The sequence below is a fragment of the Lepisosteus platostomus genome, chromosome 4 (assembly GCF_059453375.1).
Source record: "Lepisosteus platostomus isolate fLepPlt1 chromosome 4, fLepPlt1.hap1, whole genome shotgun sequence".
NCBI lineage: Eukaryota > Metazoa > Chordata > Actinopteri > Semionotiformes > Lepisosteidae > Lepisosteus > Lepisosteus platostomus.
The window spans coordinates 26,803,657-26,824,512 of NC_142614.1; the positions used below are offsets into that span (position 1 = coordinate 26,803,657).

The following is a 20,856-nucleotide window of genomic DNA, read 5'->3' on the forward strand; positions in this document are numbered from 1 at the left end:
ATGTTCTAAATGAGAAGTATAAAGTTTAAAAACATCAGAGATAATTAAAGCTTACAATTTACGTTGAGTAAATTACATTAAAAGCCAACTGAAAAATTGAAAACGTCTCAACTTGACGGAAATATATTCAGAGGAATTTCAAAGATGTTTTAAAAAATCAATTGCATTTATAAATAATTCCACAATCAAAAACTTGGTGTAAACGAATACTGATCACAAAAATCAATAAAAGCTCAAAACATTAAGTGAAACACTGTTTTGAGATTAAGTATTTGAATGGCTACTGAACAGTCCATTTAGTTCCCAAAATAATCACAACAAGATCATTTTTGTATCCATACTCTTTAATTCCCTTCATGGCTGCAAAAAACACAAAATAAAAAAGCATAAAAATGTAAAGACCGCTTTACAAAACAAACGAAAAGATATTTCATTACAACACCAACATGGCAAGGAATGAATGAGCCAACTCCAGCAACGAAACTTGAAAGCTTCTATTTACAAACAGACACCTGCTGGTGCCAACTTTGCCTCTAAATTAGAAAACAAGGTCATCTTAAAATAAAAACAGTTGTTCTTGATTTAAAAGGACTAGAATCTCTCAGTTGCCACCAGGGTAACAAGCAGAAAACTCATCTGGGCTCCTCACCTGAAAGAGAAGAGACAGCGCACATTAATTCCATGTGTCCATGCACTTTAAAACCGAAAATTAGAACACGGCCAGGTTTCACTGATTAACCTCTTGTGCTGCCAACTTTAAGCTATGAAGTTCTCTCGTGTTAAGGATCATATGTATCACACTCAGCTTGGCAGAAGTGATACAGCCAGCAAAAGCTTAGGTGTAGCTCCATTTCTAAAGCAGATGCACTTACCACTGAAGAGCAATTCATAACCCCCACCCCCCCACTACTTTTGAACCCTCTTTCAGGCAGTATTGTTACAAATTGAGTTTAATACTGCACACAGTTGACCTCTACAGAATGGCTTTTGCTGGCTTCAGTAAGCTTCTTTACATATGATCCCGAACACCTACATTTTTAAAAAAAGTCGTTATTTTATCATTTGAAGGTTTCTCTACTGGCTATAAAGAAAAAGCAAGCATTAAAAGTTTAAGCAATTTAAAGTTTATTTTAGAAAACAAAAATCACTGAAGGTCCAGAACTGAAATACAAGAACGACACTAAAATAAAAACAGAATACAATTAAACAGTTAAGTCATTTAAGATTAAACACAAATCCTGCAAAAAACCATTTATACAAAAGTTAAGCCGTTGTCAAATAAAAAGGCAAAGTCTGAAGTTTCCATTTTTTTATTTATTTTTTTATCTTTACGCTGGTACAGGAAGTTGGAAGAGACCATACCACAGGACAGCGTTTTCTTGTGCATGCCGTGCTCTCTGCCCGCTATGTGCGACGCCCAGAGAATGACGTGGTCAGGGTGACACACGGCCTGCAATGAAGTTCCCGCTGGCAGGTACAAACAAGGTACAACATCAGAGTTAGGAAGAAGGAAAGTAAAGATAGGCCCTTAATTTGTACCCTTTAGCAGTACTTTACCTGTTAATATTGCTAATAAGTCTCTTTATGTTACTTCCACATGATCACCTGTTACAAAAATCAAAGGAGAAAAGGGAGGAAACCTACAGAAAAACCCTTACGTTTTTCTGGAGAACTAAAAAAAAACTGCCAGAGAAAGCATGGCATATTAAAGATCTATAGACAGTTGTTAAAGAAAAAAATGAAACATTCAGGATGATGTTCATGGCAATATTTACCATTTTAAAGTTTGAAGGAGGTTTTTTTTTTTGAGTTGTCTATTGATCTTTAAAATTATTAGAAGTCAGCCAAGGGGTTAGGATTCAATTTACCTAAATTCCTTGAGCAGGTTTTCCTTTAGTTTTTCTCTTCAGTATGGCTGGTAGTTATTCTGGTGATTTCCGCCTCCTCTTGAAGCCTTCCCGTAACTGCTTTGCTGACCTAATTAAAAATCAAAGTTGTCATTTACTTCAATAAACATTAGTGCATCATACAGAAATTGTACACTTTTTGCACCCTATCCTTGGGGAATTCACATAGTGGCATGGACAAGTACCATATAAAAAGGTACACAAGATCTCTGAATAAATGTCTATACAAAGTAATCTTTTGTACAAGTCTCCACACTGAATATACCTACTTGAACTGCTTCCATCAGTATTTCTTCATACATACTTTAAATTAATCACAGAATGATTTGAACACTTGTGTAACATGTATTCCCATATTAAAATTAACCATTTTCAATATAAGCTTAATTTTAAGATTAAAGCATGAATGACAAGGAAACAATCCAAATCCATAACCAAATAATGGTTAAAATTACAAACCCGGAAGCAAATCAATTTATTGGGAGTTATTAATGTGGATTATGCTTTAAAAAGATTCAAATGGTAAATTTGCCAACAATAGCCCAAGTAACAGTAAGTTATTTTAAACTTCAAATTCCCCCCAAAAAATCAATTTGCTGTACTGAAAACTTCATAGTGACCATCTGCTATCATATAGACCTAAGAAATTTGTCTGCGTAAACAAAGCAAATAAAAATCCAAGGCAACATTACTGATCTTCATTATTGTACATACTAGGCCGGTTATGTGCTTTTGATATAAAAATACACAGCAATTTTATAACTTAAACACACGGGTGATTTGTAATCAATAGTTCTGCTTACCATTGTAGTCGTCATATCCCTGTCCATATCCATAGTTATTATAGCCGTACCCAGAATAATCATAGCCGGTGTAGTCATTGTATCCTTGATTGTACCCATTGCCGTAGCTTCCATAATTCTGACCATAGTAGCTATTATAGCCTTGGTTATAGTTTTGACTTTGACCTGTGATGGACAAATGAATACATGTTCAAAGTGAGCAATTTATCAAGCACAGAACTGCCAGATAATTCTTGAGAAATTAATTCAGATGTAATGATACGGAAAGGAACAGAACTGCACGTTCTAAGAACAATTAGACGGGATTACACTAATTTTGTAAAAGCAAAAGATGTATTTAAGCTTTTAGCATGATAAACACCGTAGTTGCACTTTAAAATGTTCACTGAATACTGCCGACAGTGAAGTTTCCAATCCAGATTAACCTTCATGCTGCAATAACCAAGATTTAGCAAATCATTTAGCTCTTGATTTTGTACATGTACTTCGTATTCCACTTGTGACACTGTGCTAAGTATTGTGAAACCTGGAACCTTTTTAAATATGGATGTGTGGATTGTAAAATGAGCACCTGGAATTTAGGGACAGCAGAAAAAGAAGGATAGAGTTTAATGAGTAAAAGTGGGACATACCTCCCCGGCCTCTTCCTCTGGAACCTCCTCTTCCAAAGTTGCCCCTGTCTCCTCTCTGCTGCTGCCTGTACACTTCTTTGGGTTGGGCAACCTTTATCTCGCACTGTGTACAAACACCAGAACTGCGTGAACAAACTGTCAACAAGCCAGACAAACTTCTACGTGCACTCAAAGTTCTGACTTGAGTACAGTTCTCATGAAGCATGTTCATACAGTCCACACAGGACAAGACATCAGTTAGTCCACAGATACCAAGTACAATAATATTAAGAGTTCTCGTGTTACAGCTTCATATGCAGATGGAATTAACATTTCCCTTAGCTACAGAGACAAAGCTGCCTAGGCCAATCCGTCATTTGAGAATAAAACCAGTTACAATGAAGTGTGTTCGAGTAGTTTTTTTTATCCAAAACAAATCCAAGTACCTTTCCTGATCCAACTTGATGATATCTGTTCTCCAGAAGCTTCTGAACAGGGTCTTCATCTACGTATGTTACAAAGCAGAACCCCCTCCTCTCATTTGTTTTGGTGTCCATGGGGAGCTCAATGCTGTCAATCTACAAACAGAATGAAAGACACCTTGTTTTTCATTTGGAGCGTCAATTCAAAAACCAGACAACACAGGTGTACACAATTTACGGCTCCAACACACTTCATGACTTTAAAAAAGTTAAATATAGAATTACTTGTACATCTTTCTTTCACTCAACAGTTAGTATAACTTACATCTCCAAATCTTCCAAAATATTCTCGGATTTGATCTTCCGATGTCTCTGGGCTCAATCCTCCCACAAACACTTTCTTGGGTGGCTCTTTGCCCTTCATTGCTTTAGCCCTCTTTGGGTCAATCAGTTTTCCATCCAGTTTGTGTTCCTTCAGCTCCAGCACCTAGCAGACAATAGTACATCCACCTTGTTACTTCTCCATCATTTACAGCAATAAGACTACAAGTGAATCTAAGCATCTTCCATTTTAAAACATTTGTATACCATCATACAAAGTGCATTGATAGGAAATTGGCAGAATAGTAACTATAGACTAAAATCAAACTACTACTTTATCAGACAGAAAAACAGCTGTTACTGCAACACACCCATCCCTGCTGTCAGTGGTTAGCAGGATCAACACAAGAAGTATCAGTTTATTTGCTTTACCCATGAATTTTAGTATTTTTAGCTGTAAAGATGCCATATTTTAATCATGATAAATTTACACCTGTAATCCAAAAGGAAAATGTACCTACCCTATCCACACTGCCAGAATCTTTGAAGAGGACAAACCCAAAGCCCCTGGACCTCCCAGTCATTGGGTCTGTTTTAATCGTACAGTCCAGTACCTCCCCGAACCTTGACAAGTAATCTGTAAGATCCTTCTTGCTTGTATCCCAGCTGAGTCCGCCAATAAACATCTTCCTGTAAATAAACAAGGGCAAGCAGTACAAAATGATCAAACATTCTGCCAAACTGGACAACCTTACAAGCAAACACTTTAACAGAGCATAAGAAAACCCTGTATTTATTTTGAAATCTAAAATAGGGCACAGAAATGAAAGGTATCAAGTCTACTAATGGGAATGGAACATTAAACCTTAAAGAAAAACAGTATGCACCACCAATAACTATACACTGTAAAATGAGCTGCAAGTGAAGAAAAGGCATAAATGATATAAATACATTACCCCTGATGTTTTGGTTGCACGGTAACAACTCACCATGTGCCTAGCACATTTGAAACACCTTCGAGCAGCTGCTACCCGTTTTCAACTAACCTGACAGCACTTGCATTACCCATGAGGACCAAAAAACCCCTCCCCCAACACATGTGCTGGAGCCCAGGCAGCCTTGCTCTACAGGTCCATGGATCCCTTTAAAGACTGATACCATGTGCTTTATAAATAGTTATAGCGCCTAGCAACGAGAGCACATTCATCACAAAAGGACTTCACACAAAAATGATTCATTCCCCGAGTGCAACATCGTACAACGTCTAGGAAGTACTGCACAACCGAGCAAAACATGTTCATTAGGCATGCATGAAATCCTTACTGGAGTACTTGCATATCAGAATCCAGCTTCTTCCAAGAAATCAAACGTCTCTCTGGGAATCATTAACTTTAAACGAGCGTTACGTGTTCTATTAAGACATCAGCAACACGTCGTTTTTAATACTGCTAAGGAAAGTTCTTTTCCCGCTGGATTACAAATGTTAAATATGCTTTTTTAAGATGACTTCTTGTCATCTTTTATGATCTCCAGTACAAAAAGATAATCGCCTTAAATCTTGATGATGCGATTAAGGTAAGAATTATGATAGTTATCCTGCGGCTAATCCCCGCGATCTCCTGCCAAGTATTGACACGGAATTGCGCGCCAATAAAACGCTCTTGACTTGCTGAGGGAAGTAGGTCAGTGCGAAACCCCTCCCATCGCAGGAGCGTCAGAGACAGTAGTACTCTGTAGGCCCATCCAACAAGCAAGTGGGAAGTGGAAATACAGGTTGTGCTGTTGTTTTATATTCGTTTCGGATTCGAAAACGCACGTCTCGCATCGCTCCTTAATTAAAAAGAGGAGCTACTTCGATCGACACAACACTGCCAAACATCCAGAAAAAAAAACTCCCCCTTGAACATGACGGCAATACAGACTTAGTATACACATTAAAATACAGTTTTGGTTTTCGTTCCTCAAGCTTTTTTCCGAGCAGTTCCGTCTGGGCTCCAGACACCGGCCACGCTAGGCCGGGTGACGTCATCGAGACGCTTTTCTTCGAACTACAGAGTTGCTATGTTAACTAAAAACAGCAACCTGGGTTGCCAGTTTCTGTGCCAGCTTTTTCTAAACGTCAGCGTCGAAGCAAACTGTAAAATATCAAATTAGCTCAGGAACGGTGCCTCCTGCCGCCGTGGCCATCAGCGGAAAAGGAGGCCAAATCTCTCCATAAGTAAAAATTCGTCTAGAAATATAAACCCGACACAATACCACCGAAAACATCGCTTTTCATCACAAAATACACGTATTACGGGTAACGTTAGGCATTTTCACGGTAATATTCTTCGGATATTGTGGTTCCGCCATCTTTGGTGTAGTTTGTTCTCACCCATCATCCTGCTGGTTTTTGCTGGCGTTTATTTTGGATCCCTCAGGAAATTCCTCCATGCTAAAATCAACCTGTCCTTCGGTCTCCATCTTTTGTTGTTTGTTTTTTTTTTTGGGGGACGATTGAGGAAACTGTATCGAAATCAAATGAAAAAGATCACCGCGGGTCTCTATGAAGTTACAGTCGCAAGCCGCGCGCACACACACTCCACCGCGTTGAGTAAAATGGCTGAGCGCGAGGCGGAGCGAGGCGGGGATGTTGTCGCGTGACGGTAGCTGCGCCAATCAGAGCGCGGGAAGCTGGGGCGGGCGCGCGGCGCCTGCTGCGGCAGCCCGCTGCTAAGCGGAAGGACGAGACAAACAACCAGTAAATAAAGAAGGAAACCTCAAATGTCCTTTTCCAACGCAAAGAAACGATTTAAATGTTTGTCGTTTCACCTTTTGTGCTTAGGCCAAAAAAATGTTTAAGCAAAAAAACAAAGTATCATGCTTTTTTAGTGAATTTCTTTCATTGACCTGGTTATTTATATCGTTTATATTAATAATAATCATATAAGTGTAAGCATGGGTATTAAAAGGCCTACGAGATATACAAGTAACACTGAAAAGAGTTTATTACGCCCGGAACGGGGCATGTACTCATAAAGTATATGAGTATACAACCAGGACACGACGGCCGCAGCTCAGCGGGCTGGTAGATCTTACGCCATATTGTCTCGTCTTCCTCAGTGTTCTTTTCCCAACCGGAAGACAAAGTAACACAAAACTCACTCCACAATATAAGCATACAGTGCTAGGTTTGTGCGGAAAAAAACTAATGTTCAAGTAAATTGAACATAATACAGACAAACACATCATTACTGTTTTCTTGTAATATTAGTAATAGTTTTGATATTCATATTCAGATATCGAGCAGATTTACTATATACACGTGACATGACGATTTAACTAAAGTTCATTTATGTTATAGTTTATAGGTCCACATTATTACTCGATTTAAATACGTCCTTATTTCATTCAAGTTAAACAAAAAATTACATATAAATAAATGATTTTTTTTGGTTGCCTCAGCCTTTTTGTGTTGACTACAATAACTTGTATATAAATGAATGGTAATACTATTTTGGATAGTTTAGCTGCAGTTAACCAATAGACATTATGTCTCCTAATATTTCTGTCCGATGTAAAATATTTTAATTTGTATATGTCATGTGTCCGCCATGCTTAAAGTAGTAATAACCATACTTTTTCAAGAAATTATGTATTTGTAAACTATGTATTTTGGTAATACAAACTCATGGTATTGTGGGTGAAAACTCAAATTATCAGAAAGAAACAATTAAATTATCTTTTTATTATGCACAAGTATATCATACTGTCTTAAACATCTGATTTGAGATCACTTTAAGTTCATCAGGAAGCTGCCAAATGGCTATTAAACACTAAAAGAGGAAGTGCTCAGATACTGTTTTTTTTTAACTGACTGCATTTAAGCTCCCAGCAATTCACTGCCAAGTTTGCTTGGCGGTGTCAGTATCCTAAACTGTCTCTAATAGAAGAAGGCTGAGGCCCGGCCCTGAGCACAGAGTACACAGTAGAGTGGTACTAAATAAACAGGAAAGCAGCTCCAGCTCTGTGATGAGGTCCTGTGCCTGTACACACATACATTCCTCTTGCATCTGTTGCAGTGCGGAAACTCCTCTCTTTTTCTACATAAGAAAGTGAACAGCTCAATTCGGGTCCACCTGCAACAAAGCAGTTTACTCTCACCTGAAAGTGCTGGAACCTTCCCAAGCAGTGCAGTAAGTACATTCTTGTTGTGCACAGCTCTTCCGAGAGTCCTGACACTGCGGCCTGTGGCCTGGTAGAGAAAGGTACCAGCAACTGTAGAGATTGAGTTACACCCCCATAATAATAATAATAATAATAATAATAATAATAATAATAATAATAATAATAATAATAATAATAATAATAGATAACAAGTAATATTCAGAAATAAACTAAGCATTTATCTGGTCACATTCTAATCTACGCATTTGAGGACAGTTCAATACTATCTAGAGAATGAAAACTTAGATATAATAATGATATTTACTTACACTTTCTACACACTCCACTCAAAGCACTTTACAGATAATGAGGACTCACCTCTACCACCAATTTGCAGCATACACCAGTGTGATGCAACGACAGCCATAGTGCACCAGTACACTTACCTATTAGTGGGGAGGAGAACTGAGTAATGAAGCCAATTCATAGATGGGGAGGCCATGATTGATAAAGGCCAATGGGAAAATTTGGCCAGAACAGTGGGGTTACACCCCTACCATAGCCATATCACCCTGCAACTCACAACTGGCAACCCACTGAAGCTAAGCAGGTGTGAGCCTGGTCAGTACCTGGATGGGAGACCTCCTGGGAAAAACTAAGGTTGCTGCTGGAAGAGGTGTTAGTGGGGCCAGCGGGGGGCGCTCACCCTGCAGTCCATGTGGGTCCTAATGCCCCAGTATAGTGACGGGGACACTATACTGTAAACAGGCGCCGTCCTTCGGATGAGACGTAAAACCGAGGTCCTGACTCTCTGTGGTCATTAAAAAATCCCAGGGCGCTTCTCGAAAAGAGTAGGGGTGTAACCCCGGTGTCCTGGCCAAATTTCCAATTGGCCCTTACTAATCATGGCCTCCTAATAATCCCCCTCTATGAATTGGCTACATTACTCTGCTCTCCTCACCACTGATAGCTGATGTGTGGTGAGCGTTCTGGCGCACTATGGCTGCCGTCGCATCATCCAGGTGGATGCTGCACATTGGTGGTGGTGGAGGGGAGTCCCCATTACCTGTAAAGCGCTTTGAGTGGAGTGTCCAGAAAAGCGCTATATAAGTGTAAGCAATTATTATTATTATTATTACTCTTTTTGAGAAGCTCCCTGGGATTTTTAACAACCACAGAGAGTCAGGACCTCAGTTTTACATCTCATCTGAAAGATGGTGCCTTTTTACAGCATAGTGTCCCCGTCATTATACTGGGGCATTAGGACCCACATATGCTGCTGGCCCCACTAACACCTTCCAGCAGCTACCTAAGTTTTTCCCAGGAGGTCTCCCATCCAGGTACTGACCAGGCTCACACCTGCTGAGTTTCAGTGGGCCGCCAGTTGTGAGTTGCAGGGTGATGTATTAATAAATTATAAAAGTGACCACAAATAAGTTTCCAAAGCCAAGTAGCACAGCAGAGAAATCAAAACTGAAACCAGAGAGAAATACTCCCCTTCGGGCTCATTATACCTTCTGTTTTTGTGTACGTGCATTCAATATTAATAATTGTCTTTTGCTTACATCTTTTCAGCATGTCATGCTGATAAAGTATTCTAATCTTTTTTGTGGTCGTTCATTTACATTAAAAAAGTTATTACCCCAGACCTAAATTGGATAACGAGGTTAGAAAATGAATGGATGGAAGTTTATTATTACAAAATTGGGATCCATTTTAATCTCAATGGCGTTGGTATTTGTGTTGCAAATGTTTCCCACAAAAGCAAAATGTCCTTAATGTCTTGTTAAGCACTGAAGTTCGTTTTTCTCTTTGTCCTTAGATTTGCAATCAGTGTTGTATTACAAAAAGAATGAACATGTTCATTCTACCAAAAATATTTGCACAAGATTTACACTTGTACGTTGACTGCACTGTGTCGCATCGTTATGCGTATATTTCTAGGTTTGATATCCGTATTCAGAATTTCCCACTGAATCAAAAAGTTCCCCCCAGAGAACACATTTGACCGTAGAAGACATACTTCCTCGACCCTTTGAAGTGCATAATACAATGCAACACTGAGTGGCAGTGTGGAACTGAAAGCTTATTTTAGCAGAATAATTGAATAACATATTGATATTACATCTCTCAATACATTTCTGACAATGAGCCAGCAGCCATGTCACCCTGCAACTTACAATTGGAAACCCACTGAAGCTAAGCAGGTGTGAGCCTGGTCAGTACCTGGATAGGAGACCTCCTGGGAAAAACTAAGGTTGCAAAAAGAGGTGTTATTGGGGCCAGCAGGGGGCCCTCACGGACCCTGCAGTCCGTGTGGGTCCTAGTGCCCCAGTATAGTGACGGGGACACTATACTGTAAACAAGCGCCGTCTTTCGGATGAGACGTAAAACCGAGGTCCTGACTCTCTGTGGTCATTAAAAATCCCAGGGTGTTTCTCGAAAAGAGTAGTGTTACCCCGGATTCCTGGTCAAATTTCCCATGCCTCCTAATAATCCCCCTCTATGAATTGGCTACATTACTTTGTTCTCCCCCCTCCGACGGCAGGCGGAGCGACGCGCCGGTTCGAATATACTCGGTCGCATTCAATGGCAACGTCGGCTCAAAGACTTGGTTCAAACCACCAAATGGAGACGGGCATGCCGACAAGCGGACCCTGTTGATACGGGATTAACGCTAGGATGAGAGAGAGAATACATTTTTGACAATAATTGGTTCTTTTCCCTGATTTTTAAAGCGCCCGCCCTTCGCCGTCTCGCGATATTTCGAGCTGTGCAAGGGTTGAGCTTTAAGATTTTCTGTCGGCCTACTAATACAGCTGGTCTTTTTTCCTTCTAATTTGGTTTTAAAGGGATTGACAGAGCACACGTGAAGTGCGTTCCAAGAGATTATTTTGTGTGTCTTGAGTACAGGAAAATGGCAAAGGTGGCAATCCCTGCGAACACTAGCGTGCTTTTGCTAGACATAGAAGGAACCACTACACCAATCACGTTTGTCAAGGTACCAACCGTTCCGATCAAATCATCTCGCTATTCCCAGGAACTACATCCCCCGCGGTAAGCTTTTATTCAGTATTTTTTTACATTGTGGCTGTAAATCGTTTGTTTTGATTTGCTTACAGGACATTTTATTTCCATTTATCAAGGACAACGTACACGAGTACCTGTCTGCACACTGGGAGGAGGATGAATGCAAGCAAGATGTTCAACTATTGAAAAAGCAGGTAGGAGCGTGCGCCGGTGCGGGCTGCTGACGCAATCCGAGCCCTAGTTCATCTGATGTATGGGTGCTGATAATAATGAGTCACTGCCGGCAAGCCATTCCCCCAGACAGCATTAAATTCAGTGGAGTCTAATAGAAGAGGAGCTGCACATTTATACATCACAATAGCGGTTTGAATCGTAGCAGGAGTGGCCAGGGGTGTTGCGTCTAGGGGACAAGATTGTGCACGTTTGCTTATTGACAGCGTTTGGTTTCTTGTACATTTGGCCTCTTGGAAGTCGGCAGATAAACCAAGCAGCTATACCTTAGTAGTAATAACAATAAGGTATTGGTGAATCATTACACTGAAATTGGACGCTTGTTTTTTTTTTTTGTGCTTCATCTAAACACCGCGGTAGCAGATGCAGCAAGCGCAGCCTTAAATCATCATGTTGATGAAAATGTCTAGTGATGTTTAGGGCGCGCCGGGCAATTGTAGCTGCCATACGGTGTGGACAAACACCAGTACCGTCAGACACTGAAAGGGGGGGAACAAGTCGGTATCTGTCGCAGATTTATTTTTAAAGACCTAAACCAGATGTTGTGCCAAGAGAGATGCTATTTTTTCCCCGTTTTTAATGTTGCCGGGGATCCGTGCATAATATTGAAGAAGCTACCTGTATTTGCAACACAGTGCCTTCAGTTCCCAACACCTGAAATACAGAGAGCTCATTCTATATACGTAAACTGCCTGGTTATTTGATTAAACAATACCTGAAATGGCTTGTATTAGAGTATATTTAGAAGGAGAAATTTTAAGTCTTTATATGATTTTTTTTAAAACAAAAAATGAGGTGCAGATGACTTACAGATAAATATCAATGAGTTGTGTAACAACAGCAGTGCAATTGCCTTAAACAAACAACACCACCACCAAAAAATGATCTTGTTATGTAAGGCCCTTTTTACACAAGCGCATTGACCCGGGTTTCAGTTTTGGGTTGGGTAATTATTAATGCTAGTCTCAGGCTTTTATCTGCAAGTCATGAAATAATGGGGAAAAAAGGCATTTCTTTCTCTTGAGACCATCTTTAAAGATTTAGTCCACACCATAACTAGGTCAGACATGATGGCTGACAGTTTTCCAGGGGGTTGTTGAGTTGACATGAGATTTGGGGAGTTGGGGGTGGCTGGCTCTAATATGCTCTGTCATGTGCATAATGATCTGTAGAGGGAGTGGGAAAAAAAGCAGACCTCATCGGGTGCAGCATTCATCTTGTTTTTTTTCTTTTGCGGTTCTGCAGAAATGTTGCATTATTCATATCCTAACCCAGAAAAGACTTGTCTGGGAAAATGTGAGGCATCGAAATGCATTTCAGCCCTGTGGCTGGGTGCTGGAAAGGAACAGCCAGTCATTTGTTTTTTATAATCTCAGGCAATGCATTTAACTATCTCCTTTTATTGTGGTGTTTTTAGAACTGATGTGACAGGAGATAATTGCGGCAGTGTACGAGTCTGCATTATAGATGGGCTCAATTTCCCTGGTGGATGAAGTGACTTGAAAAAGTATTCAACTAAATCTGAAATAGATTGAAGTATTGGATACCATGTCCAAACAAAATAAATGTTCCAAGACATTTGTGCAATGTGCAAAAAAATGAGAAACACATTTTAAAAAGCTTTCATACCCCTTGTAATTGCAAGCTCAGATTTGCACAGGTGCTGTACATAACCCCAAAGGTCACAGAATTTGTTGATTTGACTCCACCTGTGTAAGGAACTAGTGGATCACCTGTTGTTTTGTAAACATAAGGATCCCTCTCTCTCTCTCTGAGGTCCAACAATATGGTAGAGCCTTTTTCAAAATGAAGACGAAAGAGCATTCCAAAGAAGTCACAGGTTTGATTATAGACAAGCACAAATCTTGGGAAGGTTACAAGACCATTGCAAAGGCATTGAACATCCCTCGCAGGTCAGTGCAGTCCATTGTAAAGAAGTGAGAGAAGTATGAAGCTACAGCCACACTGCCTAGATCAGATCACCACCTAAACGTAGTTGTTGGACAAGAAGTGCACTTACCAGAGAAGGTACTGCAAGGACAACTGTGAGGCTGAATGAGCTACAGAAGCCAGTGGCTGTGATGGAAGATAATGTACATCTCCCAAGGTATTCCACAAAAAGAGCCTTCATAGGAGGAAGGAAGGAAGAAGCCCTGGTTGGGGAAAAAAATCCATATCCTTGCCCACAGAGTTTTCAAAATTCCAATTAGAGGGTACTGCAGAGATTAGTCAGAACTTCTATTGGTCTGTCGAGACTAAAGTGGAACCTTTTGGCTTGAATGCTAAGTGGTGTGTGTGGCACAAATCAAACACTACACACCTGCCAGGTAACACCATCCCCACGGGACGTATGGGGGTGGTAGCATCATGTTATGGGGATGCTTTTCAGCTGCAGGGACTGGAAAGCTTGTCAAGATGGATGGGGAGATGAATGGTACACATTACAGACAAATCCTGCACAAAAACCTTCTACCCTTTGCCAAAAAACTCCACCTGGGGCGGAAGTTTGTCTTTCAACGGGACAATGATCCAAAGCACACTGCAAGAGCAACACTGGAGTAGCTTAAAGTGAAGAAAATAGATGTCCTTCAGTGGCCCAGTCAAGAGTCCTGACCTGAATCCCGTCGAAAATCTGTGGCAAGACCTCAAATTTGCTGTCCACTGCCACTCCCCGGTATGAGCAATGTTGTAAGGAGGAATGGGCAAATATTGCTCCACCTCGGTGTGAAAAAATAATAAAGCCTTATGCAAAAAGACTACTGACTGTGATAGCTGCAAGAGGTGGTCTAAGTATGTATTGACCAAGGAGGATGAATACTTCTTGAATGATGATATTTCAGTTTATTAATTTTGATTAATTTATGGTTTACGTTCTTTTTGGGGGGGGTGCTCTGTGAAGATGAAATTGTGCTCGCAAATAAAAATTTCCATTCTAAAAAAATAAAATTCCAAGCTGTAAGCTTCTTAAGTGTGGAAAAGGGGATGAGGGCTGGATACTTGTTTAAAGTACTATAACTGAACCCCCCCCCCCAAAAAAACCTTTCACCCCTATGAAAAGCCCAAATTTTTTTTCTTAGTCATTGTCTCTTAGCAATCATTAAAGCTTTATTTTTAGGTTGTTTTTATTTTGGATTTTTGGGACTGAGGTTCCGCTGTGCATAACATTTGATTTATGTCTCTCATGTTCAAGATAATGGGTGACGTTGAGAAACGCACGTTCAGGTCTGTAACATTGTTTTCAATACAAAGTCACGAAGATATCTGAAACTCCACTAAACGTCTGTCGGTGTCTAAGAAAAAGTTGGGGAAGCCCAGTGGAGATTTCTGGCATTCATTCAGCTTACTTCATAGCTGTCCATGACGCATGGCACAGCTGTTATAACCTCAGGTCTGAATGCTGAACACACCACAGGGCCCCTAACCTGTGGTTGCCATGGAGCTCCGGCTCCTCCTTGGTCCCGACGGGTTCGGGGATGTCTGCTGCTGCTCGGAGACGATGTGCGTGCTGTTGTGTTGACACAGGCCGAGGAGGACTCCCGGCAGCACCGGTCCGGGCCCGTGCACTCCCTCAGTCAGACGGCACACACGGACGAGGAGAAGGCCATCCAGGAAGTGGTGGACAACGTGCTCTGGCAGATGGCATCAGACAGGAAGACTACAGCACTGAAGCAGCTCCAGGGACACATGTGGAGGTCTGCCTACTCAACGGGGAAGATCAAGGGCGAGTGAGTAGCAGTGAGCACGCATGTGTTGATTGGCCAGGCTTCTTTTGTTGACTTGACTTGATTATAATAATTTCTTACACTTATATAGCGCTTTTCTGGACACTCCACTCAAAGTGCTTTACAGGTAATGGGGACTCCCCTCCACCAACACCAATGTGCAGCATCCACCTGCACGCTCACCACACATCAGCTATCAGTGGGGAGGAGAACAGAGTAATGAAACCAATTCATAATGTGGATTATTAGGAGGCCATGATTGGTAAGGGCCAATGGGAAATTTGGCCAGGACGCCGGGGTTACAGCCCTACTCTTTTCGAGAAATGCCCTGGGATTTTTAATGACCACAGAGAGTCAGGGCCTCGGTTTTACGTCTCATCCGAAGGACAGTGCCTGTTTACAGTATAGTGTCCCCGTCACTATACTAGGGCATTAGGACCCACATAGACCGCAGGGTGAGCGCCCCCTGCTACTCCCACTAACATCTCTTCCAGCAGCAACCTTAGTTTTTCCCAGGAGGTCTCCCATCCAGGTACTGACCAGGCTCACACCTGCTAAGCTTCAGTGGGTTGCCAGTTGTGAGTTGCAGAGTGATATGGCTGCTGGCTTATCACTTAACTTTGAGCAACATCGCTGGCTGTCAACACTTACACGTCAGGAATCACTTTAAATCACTTACAGAGAAAAGCTGTAACAGGAGAGCAGGGGAAGTAGTGAGAGGTGCCATATCACCACGTTTGTCTTTTGTCAGACTGGAGGAACAAGGTGATGTGCTTCTTGGCTTGAATTTTTTAAATTTGTTTCTATTTTTACTACTTAAGGGTGTGGACACTATATCTCGCTTCTTCTGAACAAATGAGTGCTAGTACTGTATGTTTTCATTTCAAGTTGGATTGCCTAACAAATTCTTGGTTTTATTATTTCGTGGGGTTCGGTTGCATATGTCTGAATAACCGTAAAATAAGCGAGATGGCCTTTATTTCAATATTCACACAACGTGATTAGTGAAACAAATGTAAAAATACCATTTCAATACCCGGCAGAACCCATCCAGACCCAAGTGTTTGTTGTTCCGCTGTGTTTATGAAACAGGGTGTACGACGATGTTGTGCCAGCGATCACAAGGTGGAGACAGGAAGGATTGAAAGTGTATATTTATTCTTCCGGCAGTGTGGAGGCCCAGAAACTGCTATTTGGTTACTCTGTGAAAGGTAATCTATTAGAGGTGAGTTTTAAGAGTGGACGTTTCAATAAAACCCTTATCAACAAACGTAAACTCAGTTGTTCCAAACGCTTCTTTAATGGAATTTTCCTGGAATCACCCTCAGTGATTTCTGTTTAATAAATCTTTCTGTGTAGGTAGTCTAAGAGAGTGGACAGAAATGTCAGTGGCAAAGATACAGTCTGTAATTGGGCATTTCATGAATGCTTCTGGTTGTGAAGTGTGGGTCCAGCTTCATTTTAGAGCTCTAATGCACTGATTTTGAATGACTTCCTCCTGGACATGATCGGTATCCAACAGTTTGTGTGTGCTGTCTGATAAAGTTTTTAGGACCACAGATCTTAAAAAAGCTGCTCCAGGTATGTATTGGAAACCAGTTGTACCATGATTACAAGTTTTCAGATCTAAACCATACAAACTTAGTGTGAGAAAGGTGTGCACGGAACTGTAGCACAACATAGAGTCTGCCAGTACGCAGACTTTCAGTTGTCACATTGCCCGGGTTTAATATGGGTTTAATAACTCAAAAACAAATGTTTAGTAAAACAAATTGAGGTGTTTTTCTTTCTCATTCAGTCATTTTGCAGGACTTGAGTTGAACAGTATGGGTTTATTCTATTGTGTAAGAGTTAGGGATGATCTATTGATCACTGCCAAGTCTCTGCCAGTATTGGAGAGGTACTGTTGACACACCTTTCATTTACTGCTTTTCTAACTCCAAATAATCAAGCCTACTAGTTTTTAATATTAACTGTTGAACATCTGTGCTAACACCGCTAATTACAAAATAAATCTGACAGTGCAGAAATGAAATTTGGAACAGCTTTGACTTCAACCTGTCATAACTGTGTGTCCCATTGTGATGGAGCAAAAGAGACTCTGCTTTTATTTTTTTTTATACAATTCGTAAAGAAATGTCAGACTTGTACTGCGCAAAAAATAAAGGTTTTGGATATTAATTCAAAGCACAGAGTAGTTTCCTGCAGGTAGTAATACTGTAGCACGAGTCCTTTATTACAGACACCTAAAAGCATGAAATGTTCTTGGTTAGATAGTCTTGTAGTGTGTGAGCAAACATTGCAGTGATAATGCAGCAAATCAGTGCTGCAGTGTGATTTAACATTTTGCATTGATTTTTTCATTAATCTTAAAATAACTTCCCAAATCCCCAACTCTGTTATCGAATCCCATTTTGATAAATTACTGATGAAGGTTTAAATTTAACATTCGTTTCCACAGTCGCATGTTTATTTGATAGCGGGTTCCCAAAGTACATCAGCGTGATGGGTGAAAATAATTTCCAATTTTCCAAAAAGTTCACTGTATATGCAATTAAAAATAAACCATCTGCACTTGAATCAAATGGGCAAATGTTTTTTTTTTATCTTGTTTTAAATCTTACAGCTCTTTGATGGCCATTTTGATACTAACATTGGAGCTAAAGTGGAAAGCCAAAGCTACAGGAGGATTGCTGAAAGAATTCGGTGTAGTACTGAAGAAATTATGTTCCTGACTGATGTTACACGAGGTGTGTAAATTCCCATTAGAAAATGAATCCAGCTTCTTAAGCTGGGTCCCCAGTTGGAGTTGTGATATTGCAACGCTTTTGTTACACAACAGTGCTTGCTGCCAGTGCTCTCAGAGAATCTAAGCTCTCCTCCCTTTCAAGCAAAATACACTTTCATAAGCCCAATCTCCTGCACTTATCTCATCTAATCAGATTGGTGGGTTTGCCTTACAAGTTAAATGTTTTTCACTGAGGGGAGTGTTATCCTAATACAAAGCAAATTTATATAGCTGTGGTTTAATAAAATGCAAATGTTGACATTAATGCTAGCTGCTAGAATATTTAAAAAATCACATCTGGTTTCAAATACACCAAAAAGTTCGCACCTCCTTTCTCGGGTCTATTTTGTTTTTTTTTTTGTTATTCAAGGCAAACATTTACACAGTTTTAGTGTGCATCTTCTTCTCCTTTCCTGTTCAGCTAGATAAAGGATAGACTAATTTAAATCCAATGCACTGTGTTGTTTTCACTTCAGTTAGCCCTCTGTAACTTTGCGAGACGGCAAAGGTATAAAGACAACAGAAATCAAAAACATAACTGCCGTGTAATAATAACAATAAATCGACTGCTCGAATTTCGTGGCGGTAGCACTGAAGGAAGCACTTCTGTCCTTGGGTAGCCATCTGTCTGGAGTTTGCATGTTCTTCCCAGGCTTGTGTGGGTTAACCTGCTGTGTTATTTTCCTAGTTCCCAAAAATATGCTGATTAGGTTTGATTAGCATATGATTTGATTCTGGCTCTGAGGTGCACTGGCATTCTGTTGAGAGCAGCTGCCGATTCTCATTCTCTCATGCTTTGTCCTGTGTTCTCCTGTGCTTTACATAACTGTTACCTTCCGTTCTCACGCTCGAACCTGAAAGCCTCAACAGCCGAAAGGTTGTGGCTTGTTTATATTTTCAGCACAGTAACCATTCACGACAAGTAACCTGTACTTCTTCTTTTGCAGCCAGTAAATACTGACACAGCTCCCCCAATCCAACTGTAAGAGTACTGCAGCTATGTTTTATTAATATTTTTTTTCTCATTACAATTCATGTTCCCTGGAATAAAATGTTGCTGTGCGTCTTCTAGATGCAGAATGAGAAAACTGATTTAAGGTCACTGAAACACTTAATGACACAGTAGGCACCTTCTTAACATGAGCCGTGGCACTGTGGCTAAGGATCTGCGCCTGTGGCTGGAAGGATGCTGGTTCAAATCCCGTGGCCGGCAGGGGAATCCTACTCCGTTGGGCCCCTGAGCAAGGCCCTTAACCCCAGCTACTCCAGGGGCGCCGTATAAATGGCTGACCCTGCGCTCTGATTCCAAGCTTCTCACTCCCCGTCTGTGTGCCTGTGTGTCTCATGGAGAGCAAGCTGGGGTGTGCAAAAAAGACAAATTCCTAATGCAAGAAATTGTATATGGCTAATAAAGTGATCTTATCTTATTATGTATCAAGCTTGTTTCCAGACACATTATACCAAATGTTTAAATTTAAAAAGAAGGCACAATTAGTTGTGTGCCCTTAAGGTCTTCAAGGCCCTCTAGAGCTGTTTCCTTATCTCCAAGATGTGTCAAGAGTGTACCTTGTCATAATCACAAGCAATGCACTGTGAATTAATCAATCTTGTGGAGTTAGGTGCTGCTTCTGTCTTAGATGAAATATCAGCTGAAAGGACATTTTATTCTTGCTTGGTTTTGGTCACGATCCCAATTTCGAGACCAGATGCACCAATCAGTGGTCAAATCCACTCTGTGAAAAGTGTGGCTTGGTTGAAGTTGGCAGTACGGAGAGCTGTTGTCACCCTCAGCTGTTTGTGACTCATATTCTATCATTGCCAGTTAATAAATTCTTCATTGTCTTTTTCCCAACAATCCGAAATCTTAAACATGTAGCCTAGGTCACACACCACTCTCCTACACACTCTGCACAGCACGCTCAAAGAAGATATTCATTTCAGGACACGTTGCTTAACAGCGGCTTAACAGGATATACCCATCGAAGTACCCCCAAAGCAGCCAACTTCAAATTCCACATGTTTTTGTTGTGGTTATGTACCAGCAAATCTGATTACAGCTGGTCATGTATGCATGTAAACGAAGGAGGGAAATGTTTTGCTTAGGTGTTTTCTATAAAACTCCACCATGTATCTACACCACGGAAAAGTCCATTTTGCAGTCAATCCTGAAATGTCTGACTCCCTTCAGCACTTAGTCCTACTCCTTTCCTGCCTGATACCCGCGCGGGGCTGGGCTAGATTAGGGGAAAGACACTGCCTGAGAGCGTTGGTGAGGATGTTCTGTGTTGTTGCAGAGGCGAAGGCAGCTGAGGAGGCGGGATTGAACGTGGCTGTGATTGTGAGGCCTGGCAATGTGGAGCTGACGGAAGAGGAGAAATCGCATTATGAGCTGATCACATCCTTTAGTGATCTAGTACTACGCGGGCCAGCATAGAACAAGCACGCAGAGAGTCAAGATCTGGGGAGGGCAGGAGATGAGGAGGAAATGGGATAGTAGCAAGTGCCAACCATTTTGTCACTCATATGATCTGGGATTTAAGGGATGGGTTTGGGTTGACCTTTTTTTTTAAAGTACATTTTAAATAAAACTATTTAAATTTTAAGTATTGAGTGTTCCTTTATGTTGTATTGAGTCATTTTTGCACACCGTTAATAATTGAGTTTTATTTCCGAGTGCTTTTGAGGAAACGTGTAGCATACAGTGCACACACTCCATAACAGAAGCCAAAAGGAACTGAAAAGAAAACTTAGTGAAACCAATAGCAAAACGTAATATAGCATATGTGTAGTATAAAGAATACGTGACTGATCACCGGCTAATATTATTGTATTGATGAAGAAAAGAAAAAAATATACAGAATACATTTAATTTGCA

At 40.7% G+C, this 20,856-nt stretch overlaps 2 protein-coding genes across 5 annotated transcripts; one reads left to right on the forward strand and one right to left on the reverse strand.

Annotated features, from left to right (window-relative positions):
- Window positions 1-323: 323 nt before the first annotated feature.
- On the reverse strand, window positions 324-6,673 carry hnrnpdl (heterogeneous nuclear ribonucleoprotein D-like). 3 transcript variants are annotated; one of them, XR_015935927.1, is made up of 9 exons: window positions 6,439-6,673; window positions 4,586-4,754; window positions 4,069-4,230; window positions 3,768-3,899; window positions 3,343-3,445; window positions 2,711-2,875; window positions 1,869-1,977; window positions 1,363-1,467; window positions 324-649 (listed from the first exon to the last, which is right to left on the reverse strand). XR_015935927.1 is itself a non-coding variant. In XM_088629250.1 (8 exons), the coding sequence occupies exons 1-7, from the start codon at window positions 6,525-6,527 to the stop codon at window positions 1,907-1,909; spliced, it is 891 nt and encodes a 296-aa protein (XP_088485376.1). In that variant the 5' UTR covers window positions 6,528-6,673; the 3' UTR covers window positions 324-649; window positions 1,869-1,906. The 3 variants fall into 3 exon arrangements, 2 of the variants coding, with proteins under 2 accessions (XP_088485376.1, XP_088485375.1); XM_088629250.1 differs by lacking the exon at window positions 1,363-1,467; XM_088629249.1 differs by lacking the exon at window positions 324-649 and having other exon boundaries at window positions 1,295-1,467.
- A 4,098-nt stretch (window positions 6,674-10,771) lies between these two features.
- On the forward strand, window positions 10,772-20,589 carry enoph1 (enolase-phosphatase 1). Of its 2 annotated transcripts, none has more exons than XM_088629253.1 (6): window positions 10,772-11,211; window positions 11,333-11,434; window positions 14,994-15,196; window positions 16,286-16,418; window positions 17,820-17,943; window positions 19,054-20,269. In XM_088629253.1, the coding sequence occupies exons 1-6, from the start codon at window positions 11,128-11,130 to the stop codon at window positions 19,062-19,064; spliced, it is 657 nt and encodes a 218-aa protein (XP_088485379.1). In that variant the 5' UTR covers window positions 10,772-11,127; the 3' UTR covers window positions 19,065-20,269. The 2 variants fall into 2 exon arrangements, with proteins under 2 accessions (XP_088485379.1, XP_088485378.1); XM_088629252.1 differs by lacking the exon at window positions 19,054-20,269 and adding an exon at window positions 20,276-20,589 and having other exon boundaries at window positions 10,777-11,211.
- The last annotated feature ends 267 nt before the right edge of the window (window positions 20,590-20,856 follow it).

Coding starts and splice junctions, on each gene's coding strand:
- hnrnpdl (XM_088629250.1), bottom strand. CDS start 6,527: ATGGAGACCGAAGGACAGGTTGATTTTAGCATGGAGGAATTTCCTGAG. Junction 2,876..3,342: donor CAGAGGAAGAGGCCGGGGAG/GTATGTCCCACT, acceptor TGTCCATCACAG/GTCAAAGTCAAAACTATAAC. Junction 1,978..2,710: donor GGGATATGACGACTACAATG/GTAAGCAGAACT, acceptor ATTTTTAATTAG/GTCAGCAAAGCAGTTACGGG.
- enoph1 (XM_088629252.1), top strand. CDS start 11,128: ATGGCAAAGGTGGCAATCCCTGCGAACACTAGCGTGCTTTTGCTAGAC. Junction 15,197..16,285: donor ACGGGGAAGATCAAGGGCGA/GTGAGTAGCAGT, acceptor TTTATGAAACAG/GGTGTACGACGATGTTGTGC. Junction 16,419..17,819: donor TGAAAGGTAATCTATTAGAG/GTGAGTTTTAAG, acceptor TAAATCTTACAG/CTCTTTGATGGCCATTTTGA.